The 22,625-nt window shown below is 33.3% G+C and overlaps 1 protein-coding gene across 7 annotated transcripts in view; it reads right to left on the bottom strand.

Annotated features, from left to right (window-relative positions):
* Klc (kinesin light chain) overlaps nucleotides 1-22,625 on the bottom strand; it is a 185,361-nt gene that overhangs the window by 12,955 nt on the left and 149,781 nt on the right. For all 7 annotated transcript variants that reach the window (XM_085949052.1, XM_085949055.1, XM_085949056.1 and 4 more), the window contains 7 exons: nucleotides 16,337-16,539; nucleotides 14,776-14,897; nucleotides 13,538-13,766; nucleotides 12,747-12,880; nucleotides 7,968-8,092; nucleotides 4,302-4,427; nucleotides 3,301-3,379 (listed from right to left, as the gene is read on the bottom strand). In XM_085949052.1, coding sequence (XP_085805178.1) covers nucleotides 3,301-3,379; nucleotides 4,302-4,427; nucleotides 7,968-8,092; nucleotides 12,747-12,880; nucleotides 13,538-13,766; nucleotides 14,776-14,897; nucleotides 16,337-16,539 — 1,018 coding nt within the window. The remainder of the gene's footprint in view (nucleotides 1-3,300; nucleotides 3,380-4,301; nucleotides 4,428-7,967; nucleotides 8,093-12,746; nucleotides 12,881-13,537; nucleotides 13,767-14,775; nucleotides 14,898-16,336; nucleotides 16,540-22,625) is intronic.

Raw genomic sequence — 22,625 nt, 5'->3', positions numbered from 1 at the left:
GCAATAGTATTCAAAGTAATAATTGTACATAACATATCGATATTCATAACAGAGCAGCCGGCATCGCACGGTGTTCCTACTAAAAGATTAATCTACTGTCATGTACATACATTTACCGACAGATTATAATAATTTTATTAGTATAAGTGATCAGTGGTGTGCTGTCGTCATATCTGATTGAAAAAACTACAATAATTAGCTATGTATATCTAATCGATTCACATTTATATTATTCACAACCAAATCCAATGTATTGTTACACTAATTCCGCATTATAAATACATTCTTTCACATTCACCGTCTTGTAGGAAAAATATTGTGGATTTATATTATGAAACCATAAGTACCTATCGTAAATTCGAAAAAAATCGAATTATGAATTAAAAATTATGTGACCTAAGTTAAAAAAACAATCAAAAAAGCAAGTGGGTACCTTATCTGAACACAATAATAATTACTTGTCATCTCCACAAATCTTCACTAGAAAAAATAATTTTGTGGGGTTAATAAAATGGCAAAAATTCGAATTATAACATAACAATTACAGATTGCCTATATTGTGTATTAATGTGAAAAAGATCACACAAAAAGAAGAGAACACAAATCATTATCTCCCCTAAAGATTATATTCCTCACATTCCTTGTGTCTATTTTACTGCTTTCAAAATTAATAAAATGTAGGCTAAAATATTATTCCTTCAAAACTAGTTATTACCGAATGTTACTCTTTCATCATGTATGTACAACATACTCATTATGTACACGATGCTTAAGAATTAAACATAGATATTATAATGTAACTCGTTCTAGTCATAACCTATATTACGATAAAGTACATAACGTCATTGTATACTTATTAAAGAAAATGTTATTTGAATCTCATTATTGTTGGCAAGATTTATGTTATTGGAAAAATTAAAATGTTTTAATAACGCACAAATATTATAAAAATACAAATATTTTGTCTATTATTGAATACGGAGTATAAAATCGTAGTGTTTTAGCTATTTTTTATACTAGGTGTAAAAAACGATTTTACACGCCATAACGGAAATATCAATTAAATAAATAATTGCTCTCAGCCTTTGACTAACATCAATGATCATTTATATCGCTGATTGTAAAATCTATTCATGTATACCATGCGGTCACTTATTCTATGCCAATAAAAGAAAACAATTCGGTCTTTCCATTAATGAAATATTCACAGACAACGATATACCAAATCGCTGAATAAAACTCCTTATAATTTTGACAGTATGTTGCCGTTATTAAGGCAATGAATTAATAAACAAATAAGTATTAGTAAAAAGATGTGGCTGTTGAACTGGCACAATTATGAAATTAGCAATGGTCGGGGACGATAATAAATATGGCAGTTGGGGTCACGCGACGATGCAAAAATCCTACATAACCGATCTGAACACAATTATCACCAGGGATAAAATAGTGTCAACCCCAAAGATATTGTAATAAACCTTCTTCTATAGAGATGGAGCCTAAATGTATGCAATTGTTAGTTGTAAGTGATTTCGCATTGCAGGTTCATTTAACGAGAACTTCACAAATCTACTGACATTCCACCATTATTTCAGATTCACCCAATTAGTTAATTACATACATGATTATAATATATCCAGATATTACCAAAATAAGCCTTGAAGCTTGAATACTTAAACCATAGGATTGGATGGTCTATAATTAAAATCGACTTCAATTTGATATTTCGTGCATCTCACATATTGCTGCATCAAAGCAGTTATTTGAATGTCAAATTTAGTTATAAATACCTGTGGAAAGATTCCTTCTTGTCAAGTTTAAAATTCTGCCGATAAGGGTATTTTCGGACTACAGTATGTATATGTATTTTTATTTAAATAAATATCTTGAGATATACGTATACCTGCGAAAATAGTGTCAATCAAATTTAAAAAATTAATAACATTTGATGTGTTTTGATTTGAAGAGCCTAGTTTCAAAAGCCCCTAAAACGGTTTTTGAAAATTTTTGAGTTAGATATCGACCGTGTTTAGGAAAAAGGGCGCAACCCACACAGAACAAATTTTACAGGAGAGGCAAAAAACGTTTTTTGAATGATTTTGGTATAATATTAATAAAAAAATAGGCATAGACATTGGGTGCATGATGATTGATGATTTGGTGTAATATCTTTTCGATCTACTAATAATTAAAGAAGTTATTAACTATCATTAAAATTGAGGGTAAATACTTTTTTTCTTTAAATTAAAACTTAATTAAAGCTCAATTAAAACCTGAATTTAGATAATAAATCGACATTTGTGGCTTACTTCCTTTTTACAGAACGTGTATTTAGTTGTATACATTGTTAATATCTAATAAAAGCACTTTTCGAAAAATCGAGGGTTACGCCCTTTTTCCTAAACACAGTTGATATGTCTTTAGATGGATATTTTTTTTACCTATATTATGGCCAAAGATTGAACTATATAAAATGCCAAAAACCGTTAATACTAGGGTAAATTTCAAAACCCGCTTAAATGGGTGGGTGTGCTTTTCAAATACCCCTAAAATGGAAAGCCAAAATACTCTTTAGAATGTAACGAATTAAAAAATAAATACATAAAGTTCACATATTTAATAAATATATTTTTTTTTCATTTTTCTCAAAACTACCTAAAATCGTTTTTCTCATTTTTCTCAGAACTACCTAAAATCGTTTTAGGGGCTTTTGAAACTAGGCGCTTCTTCATTTATAGATTTGAACAAAGCTAAAACTTAATTTCAGTAGAAAACTAAGAACATGAGGGTTGACATTATTTTATCGCGGGCCCTTCATTTCATTATGTACGCGGCGCAGCTGTCACATCTCGTCAAAGTAGTTAATAATATTATATTATTGTTAAAAAAAAGAAAAGATGACCTCCAGTTAGTTTATATTTTATTTCAAAGGTGCCAAACTTAGTTTTTTAAAAATGAACACAATATATAATAGCTGAACCCGATCATCGCTAATGTTACTCTGATGCTGACCAAATAATATGTAGGTGGTAAATTCTTATTTCTTTCCGTATTGGCCTTAAAATCGCTGGGTATGCCAACCCTAGATATCTCTACTTGAAGTAAATCATTGTCCGATCACCGATTGTTTTTTTTTTGTTAAATAAATTAAAAGCTTCCGAATAAATGGCCGCCTTATAAGAAATTTATTGGATCCCTACAACACACCACTGATAAAATGGAAGAACAATTAATTCTAAGAGACTAGTTTCAAGTCCTTGCTCCCTTCGACAGCTTCTTTATTAGATTTGTTTTCCTTACCGTCGATTGTACCGAATTCCCGTTCGTGAGCTCTGGTCAAGACTTGTTTGTATAGAATTTCCGCTTCCTTGTATTTGCCCTGTTGAATAAACAAATCGGGTATTATTAAAATTAAACAAAGGTTTTCATTTCGATGCTAAATGATTACCTACTGGCTGGTGATTTTTTAAATGGGAACCTTTGGGGGTGCACTGGAAAATTACTCTATTCGGTGTTGTTTTTGATTGGATAAAGATAAAACTTTTTTATAATATTTTTAAAACTGTCTTATTGCTGGAATTCTTCTGTTTTCAAAAAAACTTTTATTCTTTTTTTAGTAGAAAAACACCGTATATACATAATGTTTGGCAATTTAGTACACTGTATAAAATAATGTTCACTATTATTATAAAACTGCACAATTATCATTCATGAATTACTATATTCCCTATTATAATTATTATAGACACGAATCGTGTTCATATATTAATTTTCCACAAATGCAGTAGCAAAATGATTTTTCTTTTATGCTGACCTTATTATGACTTCATCAGATTGAAGAGTACACTGATTTGGACCTGATTGGACTACATACCTACCGAAATATTATTTTATTTCTTACCCATTTTATAAAATAACTTATATATATTATGCGATCGCTATACTTGATAGCAAACATTATTTCGATGCTTGAAAAACAAGTAATAAAAACGTCATAATTCATATCTGTAATTGTTCCATACTTGGACCAATATGACATCATAGTCTTAGGTTGGTGTACGATATTCGGCAGATGAAAACAAATTATCAATACAGTTTGCGTTGTTTTATTATGGTGTTAGGTTAATTTTATGTAAAATAAATCAATTGCTGGGGCGATGTATAAAAAAAAATGCAAGCAGTGACGACACCCAATTCACGCAATTCAAATCAAAAATCACAAATTTAAGATTCTCATTATTTTTTCACTACAATCTAAAAATTACAGCAACACTCGAAGATTAATATACATTTATTTGTACCTGTTTGAGGTAAGATGAGGCCAAATTGTTTTTGGTCTTGGCGACATTTGGATCATCCGGTCCCAATTTGACTTCGTAGATCTCTAGCGCTCGTTGATAATAACGTTCCACCTCTTCATATTTACCCTGAAACACAAAATTGTATTATATTTGGAAACTTTTGATTATTCAATATGACATTAGTACTAATACAGGCGGACCTCGACTTTCAAACGTTCGACTTTCGGACAATTCGCTATTTAACGCATTTAAAAAAAATCGTTTTTTAAAACTTCGCGCTGTGGGGTAAAGATATCCCCCTCTCGCTTGCTCACAAGCAAGTGCATTTCTTGCATCACTTGCATCCTGCTCGCATCTGTCACTTTGCTTATGAGCTAGCTAGGATAGGTTGAGTCTTGCGCAGAAGCGCGTGCAGGCATGTTGTGTTGTGTGTTTTGCTAATTTTATTCATTTGAAATATTTCACCCTAAAAATTTATAAACATAAGTGAGAAACGGAAAAACTGCAGTGTTGATATGAACAAAAAGAAATCAAGGTCTGATAAACTTCACACAATCGAGACAAAGATGGAAATTATTAGACATTCTGATAGCGGTGAATCTTTTGCTTCAATCGGACGTTCGTATGATACAAACAGGTCTACGATATGTTCAATTCCGAAAAAATAAAAATAAAATTAAGGAATACGTTCAAAATTGTGAAAATATATCTATAAGGGGGGACATGCTCAGCGTAGGTCAAAATGGAACTTTTATTGCATTTTTAAAGCATGATTCTGGACATTCCTTAAACGTTGTAGATAATCTATGTATATAATTTTGAAGCCTTATTATCCTTTATATTTATTTAAAACATTTGATGACTGCATAAAGTATTTTTATTACATAAAATAGTATTCTTTTAAACCTCTTGCTCTAATGTTTTAGAATATAGTCATATTTCAGTACATGCATCTGCAGTGGTGTTAAGATTTTTTACATTTATTAATTTTTAAACGCATTTATAAAACCATTAGTATAATTTATGTCGACATTATTATAGTGAAATATTCACGATAAAAAAATATATTGATAATATCTGTGATCCCAAATTTGACAAGAATTAGGCATTTTATTATTCAAAAAATGGGCAAGATTAACACATTTGAAAATAATTCTAAAGATACTAATTATAAGCTATGTCTTTGACCATTCAAGTGTGATAAACATCCTACAAATAATGATTGCTTTATAATAATTATTGATCTAAGAATAAGGTACTTAGTGTTTTTTTGAAATACGCCATTTCTTTTGGCATTCCCCAGTGGTTAGCTACAACATACGGCCGTAGCCATAAATTGACAAACTAAAACTGAAGTAGGGAGTAAGATCATGTTAATGCGCGTGTTTGAACATGTATGTAACCGAAAAAAAAAAAAATTTAAACGGAGCACGTCCGCCCTTAAAGATTGTTTCCAAAAGACACGGCATAGTTATAGATGAAATGGAAAAATCTTTGTCATCATGGATCGATGACCAACATCAAAAAGATGTCCCTCTGAATATTTCAATTATTCAAGTGAAGGCTCTTAGTTTGCACAAAGATTGGAAGGCTAGATTAAAAGAAGATTCTAACAAGATTTTTGAAGCAAGTAACGGTTGGTTTAACAATTTAAAAATGAGATATTCTTTTCATATTATCTAATTCACTGGAGAATCGGCTGATGCGGATAAAGATGCTGCAAAAGAATTTATTTCCTCATTATCCAAAATTATTGAAGATGGAGAATATTCCTCTAGCCAAATATTTAATGTAGATGAGACAGGTTTATTTTGGAAAAAAATGCCTAGTCGTACATTCTTATCTAAGGAAGAATCAGTTGCCCCTGGGTATAAACCTTCTAAAAACCGATTGACATTGATTGCTTCTTGGTGGAAACTTAGCTGGTGATTCAAGAGTAAACAGTTAACTCTTGATAATTTTTTAAGGAAAACACCCACAAACCCCACTTAAACATGTCTCTTAAACATCTTATATTTACTTGATAAATAAATATTTTAAAATACACACAATTTTTTTTTTTTTACTTCCCTCTACTTTCGAACATTCAACATTCGCACACATTTTCAGTAACCAATTATGTGCGAAAGTCGAGGTCTTCCTGGAGTACACTACCTACTCCAGTTTCTCACCATAATTAAACTACACTCCTATGCATAAATAAATGTGTTGTGAAGGCCACTTGTTAGTGGAACTCTCACCTTATACAATGAAAATTTAAAGGGGCAAACATTTTGATACTTGAACTTCCAGAACAGCAGCATTGCATCGATTAGCTATATAATTATGTAATAAAAGAGAAAGCTTATTTCAGTGACAATCTCAAAAGCTATAAATGCAAAACGTCATATAATTACGACACTATAAGACCAAAAAGATAATCATGCTTTAATATCGATAACTAAAATAATTTTATTTATTACATAATACGTTACATACATAAGATGACGAAGAATCACAATAATCCATTCTGCAAAATTATGAATACACAGTGAAACATTATCTACTATTAAGTATGCTGTTTTTTGATTATTCTGAACACATATTATTCACAACACAAGTCCGGATAATGAAGCTTCTAGTGTATGTGTGTAATCAAAAAAGTTGAAAAAACCCTTCTTCTATAGAGATGGAGGTTAAATGTATAAAATTGAAACAAAAAATGGACCTCTGGTCTACTGATTCAATTAGCTAGCTACAAGTGACTGAGAATTGCTTGTTTATTTGCAGAGAACTTCACACTACTGCCATGTCATTTATTTGCCAATTTGAATGAATGAAAAGACAATCCGCCACGATGAGTAGATAAGCAGTCAATAATACATTATTATTTAATTGAAGAATCTTGTAAAATTTGTTCAAAACCATTTATAACTTCACGCAAGTAAGTAATCACAATGAACACAAAAAATGGCAGCAATTTATTGCGTGAGTAATAAAATCGGAGTGGCAACTGAGCGATATTAATATTTGTGGAGTTTATCAACTTAACCATGGTTCATGCGTGTGCTAAATAATTTCAAATGTCAAAACAGAAATTGCGTGTAAGGCTACTTCCATTTATAGCCCAAATTCTTTGCATCATACAACGGTTCATTCATCGGTTGATTTTATCGCGTAGGTTACATTGTCCATATTGATGTCACATGATCATTTTGCATCTAAAAATCCGTGTCCGGAAACTTGTATGTATGCAGTTCGCCGTATCACACTTCACCGTGAAATGTTGTAACGGAAATATATGGCCGTATATTAAAGACCGTCTAACCTCTTTGGGTCGTATAGTACTGACATAAAATTCATGTATAAATAAAACACGGCTCTTGTCGGTTTACACTTTACAGGAAGCCAGCAGCAAACAAATTTTTAAAATAACCGATATACTGGATTATTTGTTAAGTTAAATTAGGTTAGGTTTTCATTCTTGAATTCATGAATTTTGGCAAAATCAGGTATGAAAATTGAATCTATTAAAATTGGAGACCGTATAGTATACGGTCATCCCGATAAGTAAGCTCACGGCGAACTGTGCCAAGGTGAAAGGTTTTACGTACAATTTACATGTATGTAACCCTAAAACTCACTAGTCCCCCCCTTCCATTAAATTTGATATTTATAGATAAGTACCTGGTTTTGGCAAAGTAGGGCGAGGTTGTTAAGTTGTTTTGCCACATCGGGGTGTTCCTTTCCTAAGACTGCTTCGCGGATTGACAGAGCTCTCTTACACAGAGGTTCTGCTTCTTTATACTTTCCTGTAACAAACATACACAACATATAGAGAAAAATGTACAGTAATTGTCCAAGAATCATTGATATTAGCAATCCATTCTCTGCTTGAATATACAGTAAAATCCCATTAATACGAACGAGGTTAATTTGAAATTTACTGTAAATCAAAATTTTCACTAAAATTCATAAAATATTTTTATTGTAAAATTAATACAGTCGAACTTGGTTATTACGAGGAAGATGGGACCGAATGAATTTACTCGTTACAAACATTACTCGTTATATCAGAGAATAGGTATTTTTAAATGAGCGGTCACATAATACAAGAAGTCGCAATTCCAACAAAATTACACAATTAGAATTTTTCCCCGAAACAAGCATGGCATTCATAAACTACAAAAGAAGTTGTTTATTGTAATGAACACTGGTAAGTACCGACTGACTTCAGCTTAGATTTTTTACATGAAATTTCAACCATATGCGTGGATACTTTTTCTTGTCAGCGAAAACACACATTAGGTACTTAGACACATAACTAGTGTCATAAACGTAATCCGATCCCGGCGGCATCGGTCTATGGTCGGATTTTATTGCTTAGGGTCGAAAATGTTTTTAAATGATCGACACATAAACAGTTTTAAGAAAATTTATGATGATATTTTTGCTCGGTATATCTGATAAGTACCTCATTATAAAAGTGAATAAATGTATGGAGAAAAGCATACACTAATATGTCAACAAATGTTTCCTCATTACATCCGAGATCTCGCTATGTCCATGATTGTAATAACCGAGTTTGACTGTATTACATTATAAATTATATTAATATTATATTATAGTTAATATTATAAATCTTTTTATGTATATTATTTAACATTATGAATAAGTAATATTTAAAATAAAACAAAATAAATATTACTGATTCCACATAATTTAATAACAATCAGAACCGGACATTAATTTACCATATTATATTATTATGATAGGCATTTAGTAGAAATAGCATAAGTTTGACATGCAATTGTGACCGTTCATTGGTCGTCCTATTGGTATTAGGCAATAGGTGTCTGCTAATTAGTATAGAACTGTATAGAGCACAAACTAAAAATGAACTTTCATCGTGACTTGCTGACTGACCTACTTGATGGCTTTTTGTATCTACTAGTTCTTGTATAAAATTTTGGAGGTCATTCGATTTTCTTTAGAAGGCGACAATGTCATCCGGACAGCGTAGGTGACTTAGATGTTTGCCATTAATGCACGTACCTCTGTGTTCCTAATTGAGTTGTTGAAACACATTTTCGAGAGTAGCCGAAAAAGTTTATTTAGGTAGGTAGGTAGGTAGGATTCTTTGGTTATTTATTAGAGCAAACGAGATAATGTGACATAATTAAGTATGCTAAAACCTTAAATGAAAATGGGCCGAACACATAGCTCGCATGAATGCGATAATTCAGTTCATGGTACCCGAGGGATATAAGACGACCGAAAAGCCGCCTCACGCTGGATTGATGAAATATTAACACTTTACGGTCCGGTCACGCCACATTGGCGTCCTTTGCAAGCCGAACGTTACGATCCGGTGACGCCTACGTGGCGTCCTCACATAGGCATATCTTTACTGTGAAAAATAAATATGAAATTTAATATTTGGTTGCAAGATCTATCGACAGATGGTTGAATGACATGTGCAAGAAGTAAAAGCATGATGGAAAAAAAATATTTCGGGGTTTTTACAGAGATGGCGGACGTAATACCATTCAGTATTTTTTTTGTACCTATACCATTTTTTTTATTAGTTACAAGCCCATTTCTAGACGGCTGAATCACGAGACGTAAACAAAAACGGTAATAAACACTCAATGTTATATTCCAGTGTCGTCACTTCAACTTCGAAATTTAATTGTCGACCCTTTTCAGTGGTAGTCACCCATTTATGAACCTGCATTCTTTTTTTTTTAAATGAACGCGATTTTTCGCTATGAAATTGCATCCTATTTGATAATTTGTCATTAATGGTTTATTACCCATGAAACATCCACCCACCATGCTTCATCATCCATGATAGAAATCTTAACTTGAAAATGAGAATAGTTATAAATGTGAACTTGTATCGCGTTGTCATTTTCGTTCGCTTTTTTCGGGAGATTACTGCTTGTGTAACTGCATAAATAATAGCTATTATTATTTATATTGCACTAATTTCATTGAAAAAATAATTAATCTAAGTATATTTCAGCTAGGATATATATTTTTTATTAGTTTTACCTCCAAAAAAACTTTTTAAAATGGAGGACCATTCGTTTTTAAACAGAGGAAAACTATGCGGATTGTATGTCAGATATTCCCAGTGACTGAAGATATCGGAGATTTTAGTGTAATTTTCAATCACAATCAAATATTTCCGTGGATTTCCGCAACTAATAAACGTTTAAGAAGAAAGTGTAAAGTGTGTTCCTCACATAAACTTCGAAAAGAAACTATTTACATGTCCAAAGAGTGTAAAGTACCTCTACATCTACATATTGGTAATTGGTTTTCTTCGTATAATTTAAAAAAAAGTGTATTAGTTGTTAGTTCATTTTACATTCATAGTTTTATAAACTATTTCAAATAATTTCAGCTTTAGTGTGATAATAATTATTTCGTGCCTAGCCAGTTATCTAAAGGTATTATCCATAAGATTGAGTGTTGATTCAAATATTTTTGTGGAATGTAGATGTTTGTTTTACAATCCTATTGCTCATAGATTTTGTTATATGATTTTTTTACGCACGCCTCTGCACTGTTATTGGATTGTCTCGATTCCTACAATAATACCAAATTTTAATAAGCGGTGGGAATGTATATGCGCAGTGACGTCCCGTGGGGGTAAGCAGATTGAGCGTCGCTTGGGGGCGGCAGTTACCCGAAGAGCGAACAATCGAGGAGAATCATTAGGTATATATAGAAATAGCTACCTAAACTTAGTTATAACGGAAATATCTTTCCTTAAAAAAAATCAGCCCACTGGTTGGAAACAAAGTGTATTCATAATTACTAAAAAGGTTTGATAGGATAGGTTCGCGATGTCTCGCGATGCCTAGCTTACTTCCGTTGTCCTTGGACGTCACGTCCTTGCGCACATGCGCAGATTAGCGGATTGCATTTGAATTATAGGTAGGTACCTACATACTTACATACCCTAATTTAAAAAAAATTTAGCTGACCTAAATTTTTTTAAAAGTTACGTGTATTTTAAAATGTATCTGAAACCGTGGACTCACAATATTTTTTGTCTATTAAAGTAGACATGTATATTAGGTTTAGTGGTATAGGTATTGTTAGTAATGTATCCATACAACACATTTCTTAGATATTGGTGTCATGAAAGGATGATAAAAAATACGGTAGGTATAAAAAAAATGAGGCGGCATTTCGGCACTGCTTAGGGGCGGCATTTTGTCTTGGAACGTCACTGTATATGCGTGCATTTTATTTATTTGAATTTACTCGAAAATATGCACGCCACTGCACTGCCTCAGCCATAAAACCAATAAATCAGATTAGTGTTCGTTCGGGAATGAATGTGCATTTATTTTTAAACACTTCACAGTTTGTGTGAAGTCTTTGTTATTTTATTATATTTGATAATCAGAGATATGAGTAGTAGCGCTAAAAATGAATTGATACGTATTCTATAGCAGTGTAAAACATTTTGTATTTGAATATTTTATTACATTTTTTAATTAAAAAATAATATATTGTGATTGCTTTATATCAATAGGCTGTTTCCTTTACATTATATTTAACAAATTGAACTAATCTAATAACATATAATAAACAATTTACGAAAATTTACAAATTATATACTTTACCTTTATGGAACGCGGGCCAGAGGTTGACAAGTGTTAAATAAATGACACAATTTGATGCATTGATATATTTTAAGTATTTTCTGAAAATTTTATTGAAATATATCAATAGGTTCAAAAGTTATATCATTTTTAACTTCGCGATCGAAATTTGTTGATTTTCATTAAAAAATACCGGATATTGGCGTAGGTTCTTCGCGAAAATTCGCGGACCGTATAGTGTTAAGGTTCAGCAGAAATACGTGGCAGCAAAAGACAGAATAGTGGAGAGCTTGTGCAGACCTTCATCCAGCAGTGGATTTAAACAGGCTGGTGATGATGATGTTATATGCAGTTTTATTTTAATTTAACCCCATTAGATTCCTAGAACCAGTAATTTACAGAATTTAACGACTCTTTTGTGTGATGGACTCTACCAACATTCAACTATGTGTAGAATTATAATGCATAATTCGTCGTTGAAACTAGAAAATTATTGTGTAACTCCAAAAACACTACTTTACAGGAAAGATAAAAAACATTATGGTTTCCTATACAAATATATGGTTATGGAGTTAAATCATCCATGATTTAACAATGTTACAATTTTTTAGGAAGTACATCGTTTGCAAGACAAGTAGATATTAACAACAAAGTCAATTTTTGATTAAAACGGAGTTACACATTTTTCTAGTTTCAACGACGATATGTAAAATAGAATTCTGCCGAGTACGAACTCAATCACAAGGTATTTCACATCTTATAACGTATCGGTTGCACAAGTTTCTACCACCCGAATGAGTTTGACAGCATAATGTTATAACTTGGTGGAATTACGATTTACCTCGTTTGCCATAAAGCACAGCTAAGTTGTTGAGAGTGGCAGCGACTGCGGGGTGATTCTCTCCAAGGGTCGTCTCTCTGATGCTGAGAGCATCGTTCAGGAGATTTGCAGCCTCCCTGTATTTGTTTTGATCTCTGCAAATAACAATATCAAAGCAATTTAAATATCTACAGTCTTTACAGGATAAAACTTTATCTAAAAATATTTTACTCTATATAGCCCTGACTACATTTGGGCATTTTTTTTTTCGCTAGATGAACTCATTTCACTGCTACGTACATAATCTGCACATTTCCTCCCTCAAACCGGCTTCAAAATGACCGTTTTTTGTGATGAAAGAACTAATACACATGGCTCCATCACCAATGGAATTCTGTTCAACATCCTGTCAGTGTTGCCAACCGAATGACTCCGCGAAAAATGTATAATACTTAGTAAATTATACTATAATTTTATGCCAAATAACCCAAAAATACTATAATTTTGATTCAAAACGAAAAATGTTCTGTGTACTATAGTTTTTTCAAAACGTCGACTGACAAAAACTATAGTCGACTGACTTGATAGCCGGAATAACGCAATCGGCAGGTCTATGGATCAATCCCACTCATAGCTTCTTAATTATTTTTCATGTAACGAGTAAATCATGACAGTTTCTTCTTTATACCAGCGGCTTCCACTCTCCCAGTAATTTTCATGTAGGAACCACAAGTAAAAAAATTTCACTACAAAAATTTAACGATGTATTTTGTCATAATTAACAGTGGACTATCAAGTAATGGTTCACCAACCTGTAGACAAGAGCAAGAATGTTGAGCATGGTGGCGACATCGGGATGATCGTGGCCGGAGTTCTTCTCGAGATCCTCGAGGGCCTGCTTGCAGAGGGGCACTGCCACCTCGTAACGTCCCTGGGAGGCGTACTGGATCACCAAATTGTGAAGAGTTCGGAGGCGCGCCGGGATCTCGTAACCTGTGTTCACCTGCTGGGCAAACTGCGACGGCGGTGTGGGAGACATTGCTGGAAATGACAATTGAAAAAACCATTTAATTACTAATTTCTTCCTTCAGAACCTAAGAATGATCACTCATATTTCATTGGCCGAGACTTGAAAAAGTATCTATCAAAGAGAGAAGTTTCATAATAAATTATGAATACAATTCGATACTCTTTAAATATCGCCAAAGCTCACTAGTAGTATTGTTACGATAACATACTAGAATTCTGTGATGAAATCATAATAGGATAAAAAATTGCTTATACAATTTTGCAATAAAATTAAAAAATTGTATGTTTTGACCACGACATGAGTGTATTCAACATACATAATTTTGAAAAAAAAAATCATTTTTGAAAAAAGTAAGACACCCGACAGGAACCGTAACTTAATTTGGAGAGAGCTTATAAGCAGGTATTAAAAAGGCCAATAGTTAAAATTTGTCGCAATTAAGCATGGCAGTCATAGCATAGTGGTAATGCACAGGGCGCGATAACCAAGAGACGCAGTTTCGATTCCTGCCGTGTCTTACTTTTTTCAAAAAAGATTTTTTCTATTGGTTATAATATATTTTCTCAGAAGTGATTTCAAAATTATGTATGTTCAATAGTTAGAATGGTACATACTTAAAATCTTGTGAATTATCCGTTGAATAAAAGAAATAGTTAATGAGTGTATTCATTCTTTCCTTCACTTTTCGGAATTAGGAGTTAAGTTAATGGCCAACAACCAAGCATCGTAAAGTCTGTTAAGATATGTCCCCATTTTAAATGTTTGATTGGGATTAATAGAAACCACTTTTCTGTTGTCGTTTCATTCTTTTTTTTTAACACCGTGCCACAAGTCACCTACGGTGCAGTGCCCCCTAATGCGCGATTGGGCCCAATCACTCTAACATCGGGTGTCTTAAATCATACTTTTCAATTAAACTCAATTTGAAATATTTACAATGCAATTTTTCAAGTCGTTAAGTTTGAACACTCACACTAATACTCACAGATAGAGATGAATTTAAGGGTGTAATAAACTTACTGTTCCTTTCTTCCTGGTCATCATCAGGGAAGAGATCCACCATGGGATCGTCCTGTTTGCCTCCACCTGACCTCTCGCCAGTTCTGTTGCTGTCCTCTTCAGTAATGTCACTATCGTATTTCCTGAAAATAACGGAAAGGGCTGTAATATCTTTACAAGGGTTTAAAACAGTGGTGGCCAAGCCATGGCACATTAGATGATTACAAATGGCGCATTGCATCTTTGCGCCTACTTATTCTTTTGAAGTAGGCGCCATAACTGAATATCCATTTTCATATTTTCAACACCATCTCAATGATCTAAATTTAAAACTACAAGGCAAGAATAAATTATTACCAAGCTTAGTAAATAGCATCAGTTCATTTAAAATGAAATTAAAACTGTTCATCTCTCAGTTAGAAAATGAGGATTTGAGTCAATTTCCATTCTTGAAAGGGCAGAATAATGTGCTGCGGATAATAGCAATTGACCAAATATATTGAAAAAATCAAGATATTACAAGGGTCATTTGAAAGTCGTTTTCATGATTTTGCTATATAAGAAAAGTGCATGCTCGCATTTATAAACCCATTTTCACTTAGTGAACAAAATTTAATGCAGATGCCTAGTAACATACAAATGAAACTGATTGATTCAAAAACAAATTCATTATTGAAAATTAAATTTGATGAGCTTTTTCCAGATCAAAATGGTCACCCTCTCATCCAAGAGATCATTTCTGACTTTTATAGACTGCTGCTCCAATAAACGTGTGTTTTTTGAACTGGCATAAATTAATTAAATTAATTGCATGATTGAGTTATTCCTTTTCCTCCCCTAAGCGAAGCAGATCCCCCATCCCTATTTTCCAACCCCAACCGTGAACGTAAGAAGGTAGAAAAGGTGCTTGAGTCGTATGGTGCATCTGAACTATGTGAAAAAATTGGCGCATGGTATGCAAAAGGTTGGCCACCCCTGGTTTAAAAGATCAACGAAATTTAAGTTAAATTAGTAAGTACAGTGATGCACAGTATGCCGTGGCACTTAAGTGCCCTGCGAAGCTCCCCAGGTGTGCCGATATTTGGAAAATATATAATGTGTAAATTATTGTCTTCAATCAATAACAAGCATCATGACTGTCGGGCAACAAAAATGGATTATATTTAATTCTCTGCACTTTCAATCACAGTACTTGCTGACTGGGAATCAGACAGTTGTGACTTTAGATTGGTTCTAAATTTATATTATTCGTTTGCATCGATCGGCAGTCCATTAAATGATATAAGGCAGCCTTCTCTGAACTCCATAATCTAATAGAAGAAGTCCTAACATAAAAGATCTGTAAGGAATATGCGGAAAAGGATAAAGCAAAAAAGCTTGTTATACTCGTGAGTGAGAAAATGACATGGTGTCTTTATTAGGTTGAAGAGACCACAGTCTCCATAAATAGATGTATGGTAAATATAATAGGTAGGTAACAATTTGAGTATAAGGTTTTCATAGTTACATCTTATTTCAACATGATCATGAAGCAGTGCCTACATAAAGCGTGAAGAGATGTAAAAGATCAATTAGTACTAACTTGATAGAGGCCATGAAAGAGAGATGATTGTAGTCCTCCTCGAGTTGTGCGACCCGCTGCTCGGCGGACTGCAGCCTCTGCTGGGCGGCAGCCAACTCGTCCCGCAGCCATGCGTTCTCCTGGCATAGCCTCCGCACCTGCGTCCGGAGCTTCTGTTTCTCCGCCTCCACCGTCTGGAGGTGTGTGGCGAGCGCCATCATCACCTGGAACAAGCGGACAATCAGTTCATTAATACATTGATTAGATAATTACCAGACCACAGCATTGTAAAGATTAGAAAATACTGGTTTAATGCATTAATTAATCATAAATTGATTTAGCAGTTATCACATCATCATACATATTATTTATGTGAGACACAGGATTTAATTTAAATAATATGTAGCTGTTTTTTTTATGAAAAGATATAGGTAAGTATTTTATTCCAAATATTGGAGTAGGTATATTATGGACGCCCTCGATGGCAGCGCGGCTTAAGCGTTGGCCTATAGTGTCGAGGGTCCCAGGTTCGAATCCTGGGTCTGGCAAGTAGACATATTGTTTTTCAATTTGTGTATGAGTCAGAGTATGGACCTAATAGGTTGAGCAAGTGGCTGACATCCATTTCTCGTAAAAACAAATTCTGTTAAGGCAAAGTCTTCACTGAGCCTTTTTTAAAGAGGAACCTAGCGGAAAAATACGAAGCTTACAATTTGAGACATTTTTTTGATAATTTACAATTTCAACTATATTAATGAATAAATATGTATCTGAAAACATTAAAAAGAAAAATATTTTTTATTTTAAGTCAAAGATAAACTTACAATTGTAAAAAATGTAATAAAATGTGAATTTGTTGAATCGGACCGCACCCTATTATTACATATATTTTATGGTCATATTTATTATTAAAATTTAGTTTATTACGTTTTCTAAGCATCACCTTAGCGATTTTTGACAAATTCAAAGTTTTAATATTTTTTATATCTATTTTAAAAAACATCGATTTTTATAAAAAATATAAATGTAAACTTGAAATCCTTTTTATTTATATCAAATCAAGCTTCAATATTGGGACCATACATAAATAAAATTTGATATAAATAAAAAGGATTTCAAGTTATACACATTTATATTTTTTATAAAAATCGATGTTTTTTAAAATAGATAAATAGATATATAATTTGAATATTATGGGCTGAGCATTCTTCCTTACAACACTAAAAATATTAATAAACATAAAGATATAATATATAGAAATTGTATTATTTTTTTTAAAATAGTAATAATCGATCTTTTAAGAACAGTAGTTACCTCATTTACAGAGTTAGGTGGTATATAGAATTAAAAATCACATAATATTTAACTTTGAATTTGATCATGATCACCTGTGAACTTGTACCCGTTCAATCCTCAGAACCTCTATAATACATACTGGTACAGTAGATCCTTATCTCCCCGTCGCTTATGATAAGGTTGATATATCACTATTTCTAGGTTTCAAAATATTTGCAAGATCCATTCGCAACTGTTTTGAAACATCTTTGCAACTACATATTTGAAAGTTTTATAAATAACTCAGATTATGAAAATTAAATTTCGAGATTTTCTTTGTCTCGTAGGTTACCAATAACAGTGAATTCGTTCAATCAAAAATACTTCGTCCCGGCAAAAACTAACAAGAAAGGATCTGCCATTCTTAGAAAACTGAGAGATTTTTAAAATTAATTTGACAGATTGTTTCCTGAAAGAAAGAAAAATTTGACACCTCACACCTCGGAGGAAAAAAGCTCACATATAATTCCAGCAGAGGAGTCTTTTTATTTGAATCCTCGAATCTCAATAATTTATCAAGAAACATCGAATTATTGAGATTCAAATAGTTCAGAGATTCGAAAAAGATCGAGAAATCACAATTTCAATCTTAACCTGTAACAATGCTCATCCTGACTGACATAACAATCGTGAAACATAAACAGCATGTGGAATAAATTAGTTAATTAACTGTTAAAGAAGTTCTGTAAATGCTAAAACAGCGTTTCTTAACTTGTTTGATCTGCGACCCGATTTGGGGTAATAATTTTGGTTCACGACCCAAGATAAAATAAATAAAATAACACGTACCTACCGACAAAAATTTGTTTTATTTTACTAATACTACCTAAATACAGATTTGGTAAACAACATTTGATCCTATTAATGTGAACCATGGCATTGGATAAGCTTTGAGAGCTCATCAAAGTTTGCTGTTATATTAGACACGCTGCATCTAAAGTCTTCTTCTGGCTGTAGTCTATTTCGAAATTTGGATTTCATTACCAATATATATTTAAAAAAAATCTACTTCGGGAATATATTGGTCAAATTCTTCCATTAACTTATTCAAATGACTATTGATGATGACATTTTGTAAATTAACGTCAGCGAAATTAAGTTGGGAAATAGGCAAGTTTCATATGTTCCACCTTTTCTCTCCATAATTTTAGCTTTGCTTTGAATCAACTCTTCAGCCAATTCAATGAGAGAGCGGTTGCGGCCTTGCATAGAAAGAAATGCTTGCAAGAATATTGTTATGTTGAGAATATTTCGCGACCCACTAAATATACCAATCGACCCAATTTCGGGTCGCAACCCATGGATTGAGAAACGCTGTGCTAAAAGATACAAAACATTAATTAAATCCCTGCTATAAAATAGTACTTAATTTGATGCAAATTTAGATAGTTAAGCGAAAACACTTTTAACAGTTAACTTAATTACTTTGAGTGAACTGCTCTCTTTATAAAGTGAGTAGGTCTTTTTTATATCTTAAAGTTTCTTTTAAGAAGGCCTCCGCGAGCTTTACGACCCGTTTAATTGCGTTTTTGACTGGCGTTACGGGGGCTACTCACACCTTCGAACGGAGCGGTGACGATAAAAGGGTTACGTCCATAAACAAGGGTACAGGGCTCGTGAAAGGTAGGGGGGTTGCAAATATTGGTAAACGTACAAAGGGTGAGACGAATAGCGGCGTAAATACGCACAGTGGTGTTGTCACGATTTTCATTAGAGGGGGTCAAATTAAAGATAAATAGTACGTAATTTTAACGCCATACATTAATGCTACAAGACTTTTTATACAATGTAATTACCAATTTAGATGGATAAACAGGTAAAATCGCAAATAATACAACACAAGTAGGCAATCAAAACAAATCGTCAATAGAAAGACTTGCCAACATGAGGAACATTAACTTTTTTATAGTTAAGTACCGCCAGAACCATTCTAAAATCATCTTTCAATAGATTGTTAACAAATTTTGAAATACAAAAAGATCAATTGTCAATAATCGTAGTTCAATACGCTGACGTAAGATCACAATATTACACTCATATGCTTCGATGGCTGTTTCATTCGGGCGACAATACTTACTTTACAAACTTTGCTATTCTATATTATAACTTCCATTCCAAATGATGCTATAAAATAATATTAGATAATGTGTTGTTCACTGATGTTATATTAGTCTCGGTAGTGGTGATACAACCGAAATGGCTATCGACTAAAAATAAAAGTTTTGAAATTTAAGATTATTAATAATATTTTATTGAGTCGAATATTTTACTGGTTCACGGAGTCGAACCCTGTACATTAAAGGAACGGATACAAATATTGGAAGCTTTGGAGGTGTGGCTATATCGGCGTACATACCATGAAGATATCCTGACCTGATAGCAATACCAACGAGGACCAGCCAATATGATAAGAGAACTTATAGATACTATGAAGCGCAGAAAATCTGCATACTACGGCCATAGTATGTTCTTCAAAGAAAAGTATCATTTACGCTAACTCGTAATGCAGGGGAAGTTAGCATCTTCCAAAGTGGTTCAATATACAAGTCTTTCGGTATCTGATAGAACTGGCCCAGGATAAGGAGATGTACTGCAAGTTGGTCGCAAACCTTCGATAAAATACGGCACCAAGAGAAGAAAAATAACATTCTCCTATTGTAAAAGGGAATTTTACTGAATAAATGATTGCTCAATAGTCAATATAATACCTAATGTATTATGTACATATTGTTTTTAATATTCAATTTCTAAAATATTTCGCCGCGCGATACCTACCACTTAGTTCGAAGAACACGTGGTGTTCAATAATAGGTACCCCCTTATATAAATACATGTAGGTGGGTTTACTATTATATTATTCCCTATATTATTATCAACACTCAATGTCACAAGGTATCTTGCACTTATGTAGTTATCTTAAAAAGGCGAAAGTGCCCACTAATAAAAAAAATCTTCGCACGTCTTTCGCCTGCAAGTCTACAGTAAGAAATTTAAGCAGTTACCCGCTTTTACGAGCGGCGTGATTTCACGTGAGTGTACGTCTTTTGGCCTCCACGTAAATATTTGTCTGCAGACAATATCAGACGTAGGATTTTACAACTTTTTACGCTCGGGAAAATATGCGATACATCTTCTTGCCAGGGAGCACAGCTATTTGTTACACATAAAAGTGTAACATGTAGCTTATACTCCGCCACAAATTACTGTGTCATCACTCAAATATTATTGTAAAATGTATAGGTACTTGACAATGTAAGTGGTGATCGTAAATGTTAGTATTTTTAAATCTATAGTTTCACTGCACGTTTTGGTATCAATCCAGTTAATTATTCAGTTAAAAGTCTTCTCATAGATATTACGCCTTGTGACTATAATATAACAGAGCCGAAGACTGCCTGTTGAAGGTAGGCTATGAAAGATAACTGATAAACTATACTGGGACAGCCATATATACGGGACAATAATTTGAATTTTGTTTCATTTTCAGTATTTTCGACCATCAGAACGCTGAACACGTCCTCTGGGACCCCGTTGATGGGATCCGACCGAGCGAAGCTGTTTGCCAGGGTCGTCCGCCCACACACGGGACCGATTGGCCACGCCGACTTGATATCAACCAAGGCCAACTTTGAGGCATTTGAAAAATTGGCTGCGTCATATGGAGACGGAATAAATCCGATCCCTCCTTAGATTCATCACTTTCAACTCCTGACTCCTCTGTTTCGGCAGAGTTTCACTACACGGGTACAGAGGACACTGCATGTCATTAAATATAAATGACGGCAGAGCAAGTCAAGATTCTTTTAATTTTCTAAAACTCTTTATTTAAGCACTAAGGTGCATTGTTGCTACATCAGTGCAGCATCGCTTAGGGACAAGAAAGTGTGGCACTAAAATGTTTTCATTCTGACACGTTTATAGCATCATGGAAGGCGGCCGTGCACAAACCGCGGCTGCATATACATGGCGGGTGAAGATGGGGCAACTCAAATCATTGAACATATAAATAATATTAGGTATATTTAATATTTTTATAAAAGATATTTCACTAAAAAAAGACAACATGCACTAGATTAGACATTTTACAAAGATTAATGCCCAAACGGGAACCGATCTTGCACTACAAATTCTACGAGATTCATTAGTCAGTCCTCTTATCATGCAGGGCGTAGGCTACTAATAACACAGCCATTACACAATAGTCACAAAGGACGTTGTCGTTGGAAGCATGGGTCGTTTTATATAATGAAGAGTCCGAAGATCTGAACGACAAATAGCACAACACTTCATATAGAAAACTTTGGATTATCACAAATTTCTGTTTGCATGTGTTAGTAGAAGATTCGATATAATTGGATACAGTTATAATATATGTGTATGTGAAGCCTAAATTCAATACTTTATCGACTGATGATTCTGTTGATATATTTTTTAATCTTTGAAATTACTGTAAGTATGTCTTAATAATGTAAGCTTTTTAAATAATTGCCTAGTACGAAGTAAGTATTTACGACTGCTATATCTATATAAACGCATCTTTAAAACATCGTGGCTTGAAACGGTGACTAATAATGTGGACGTTCACGAAGGAATAGGAAAGGACTGGTGAAAGGGAAACCACAGTACCTCGGCCATAATAATATTATGAGGAAAATTCCGCAGCTCATTATCTAAAGAAAGATTAGCGGTATATGCAGACAGAGAAAGACGCCGCATATTATTATAGCTTTGTTGCGATGATATTGAGATGCATGTCGCGTACTATCACGCTGTCACGGCGACAAATTTAGTTTATGGTTTCGTCATTTTGCAGAATATTTTGAACGAATACGATCTCTGTAAATTTAATGATGTCAACGAGTCTCTGTATATCCAATAATATTTTAAACATAATCCAACCTGCAGACCATAGATAATAGACAACATTCTTATAGAAAATACATGGTACGTACCAACCGCTAAAAACAAAAAACTT

The sequence above is a fragment of the Rhyacophila brunnea genome, unplaced genomic scaffold, assembly GCF_057557595.1.
Source record: "Rhyacophila brunnea isolate RB1 unplaced genomic scaffold, BYU_Rbru_1.0 scaffold_21, whole genome shotgun sequence".
Classification (NCBI taxonomy): domain Eukaryota; kingdom Metazoa; phylum Arthropoda; class Insecta; order Trichoptera; family Rhyacophilidae; genus Rhyacophila; species Rhyacophila brunnea.
Note: the sequence above shows the minus strand (reverse complement) of the source record. Positions and strands in the feature narration are given on the sequence as shown.